At 30.1% G+C, this 1,659-nt stretch overlaps 1 protein-coding gene across 1 annotated transcript in view; it reads right to left on the reverse strand.

The window, feature by feature from the left end:
- Positions 1-1,325, reverse strand: part of LOC122535767 (octopamine receptor 1-like) — a 5,610-nt gene extending 4,285 nt beyond the window's left edge. Inside the window, exon 1 of the mRNA XM_043667569.1 lies at positions 1,234-1,325. Coding sequence (XP_043523504.1) covers positions 1,234-1,325 — 92 coding nt within the window. The remainder of the gene's footprint in view (positions 1-1,233) is intronic.
- Between the last annotated feature and the right edge of the window lie 334 nt (positions 1,326-1,659).

Raw genomic sequence — 1,659 nt, forward strand, 5'->3', positions numbered from 1 at the left:
TTTTTGAACGCGAGATAGCGTTGATAGCGATCTCCCGAGCGTTCGTTCAGTTTCCCTAAACTGACTGCGGACCGTAACGAGCGACCGAGCCGTATACAGATAATTCGTCGCTCTCTTTTCGAGAGGCAATGAATTTATTGTTTATTATCGCTTTGCCCCCGGGGTTATACTTGAAGTATAATTGAAAACTGAGGAAAATGTTGTAACATTGGGGTAAAAAAATTCTCGACTTGGGCAGGTGAGAGGAAATTAGAATTGAAATCGTTCTTCTGGTATTTATTTAAATGCACGATTAGACAAAATTTTTGAGAGACTTGAAATTTCTTTTTGAGAGAAAGAAATACTTTAGCAAGGTTTAGAGAATTTTATAATGTAAGGTTTCGAATTTTATTGTGAGAAATAATGATTTTGGAAAGTTCGTGAGAGGAGAATAATAATACTTGTTTCTGGAATTTCGAATAGAACTGATTCGAATTTTATGTATTTAATTAAATTGATTGTTTTATTTGATTTATAAAAGATATTCAAATAGATCGAATTTTTAGAATCCCTAAATCTCCAAATAGAAATATTTTCTACCAAAGAAAAAAAAAAGAAAATAATTTCTGTTCACTTCCGATGTTTCGAGATATTTTACAAAATTGAGAATTTTTTAAGAATTATATAATTTAATTGCAATTATAAATTTATGCAACTTGTAACATATATTTAAATATAAAAATGCAATTTTAATTTTGCTCAAAATATTGCTCCTGAAACTTTAAGCACAATTTCGATTAGAATTTTATGACGAGGATACAGAAACAAGGAGTTTCCTTTTTAGGATTATCAGTGTTGGTTCATAGTGTTTGCTTGAATACATTGTAGATAGACTTTCTGAAACTCTTGAAACTTAGAACTTATTTTCCAGCGAGTTTTCATTTAATTCCCTCGTTCTGTAAATTTTAATTTACATCCTCGCACGAGGAAGTATGAATTACTAATTGTTTCAACATCCGGGAGCGTGTATAAATAATCGAAGATAACATTCAAACAGCTACAGCGATTCATTATAATAAATTCACGTCACTCGGTTGTACATTTTCTACACCGGGCGATTTATACCGCGTTGTTGTTGTTGAAAGATGCGCTATTTAATCATCAAAGTTTATGATTTATGCGCGATGGCGGAGTATTATATTTTCCTGCCAGCTTCTTAAGAAAGGATCGCGTAACAAATGATATTATATATACAGTCGCTGAGGTACTTGTGCCTGATTTCCAATATAAAATGCAGCTTCAATTGTTGTTCTTATTCTCGTTGATAAATTCTCACTCGAACTCATATCTCGCTATAATATTTGTCGCAAACGGTTAAAGAAACGACTCAGAAACATTTTATCCATCGACCGAAACAAAAATTCTACTCGATAGGAAGTTAAGTTAAATTTAATACAATGAATTTAAATTTTACTTAATGTTGAATTAAATAATCAAGTAATTTAAATTTTATTGAATTGAATGATTTAAATTTTACTTAATAGGAAATTAATTGAATTCACTATTTAGTAAACTTAAATTTTATTTAAAATTTTATTTCGATTAAATGTAATTAGCAATTACGACAATTGGAAACATTCGGAATTGAACTTGACATTTTCGAATGACTAAATATCACAT

Source organism: Frieseomelitta varia, unplaced genomic scaffold, assembly GCF_011392965.1.
Source record: "Frieseomelitta varia isolate USP_RPSP 00005682 unplaced genomic scaffold, Fvar_1.2 scaffold_766, whole genome shotgun sequence".
NCBI lineage: Eukaryota > Metazoa > Arthropoda > Insecta > Hymenoptera > Apidae > Frieseomelitta > Frieseomelitta varia.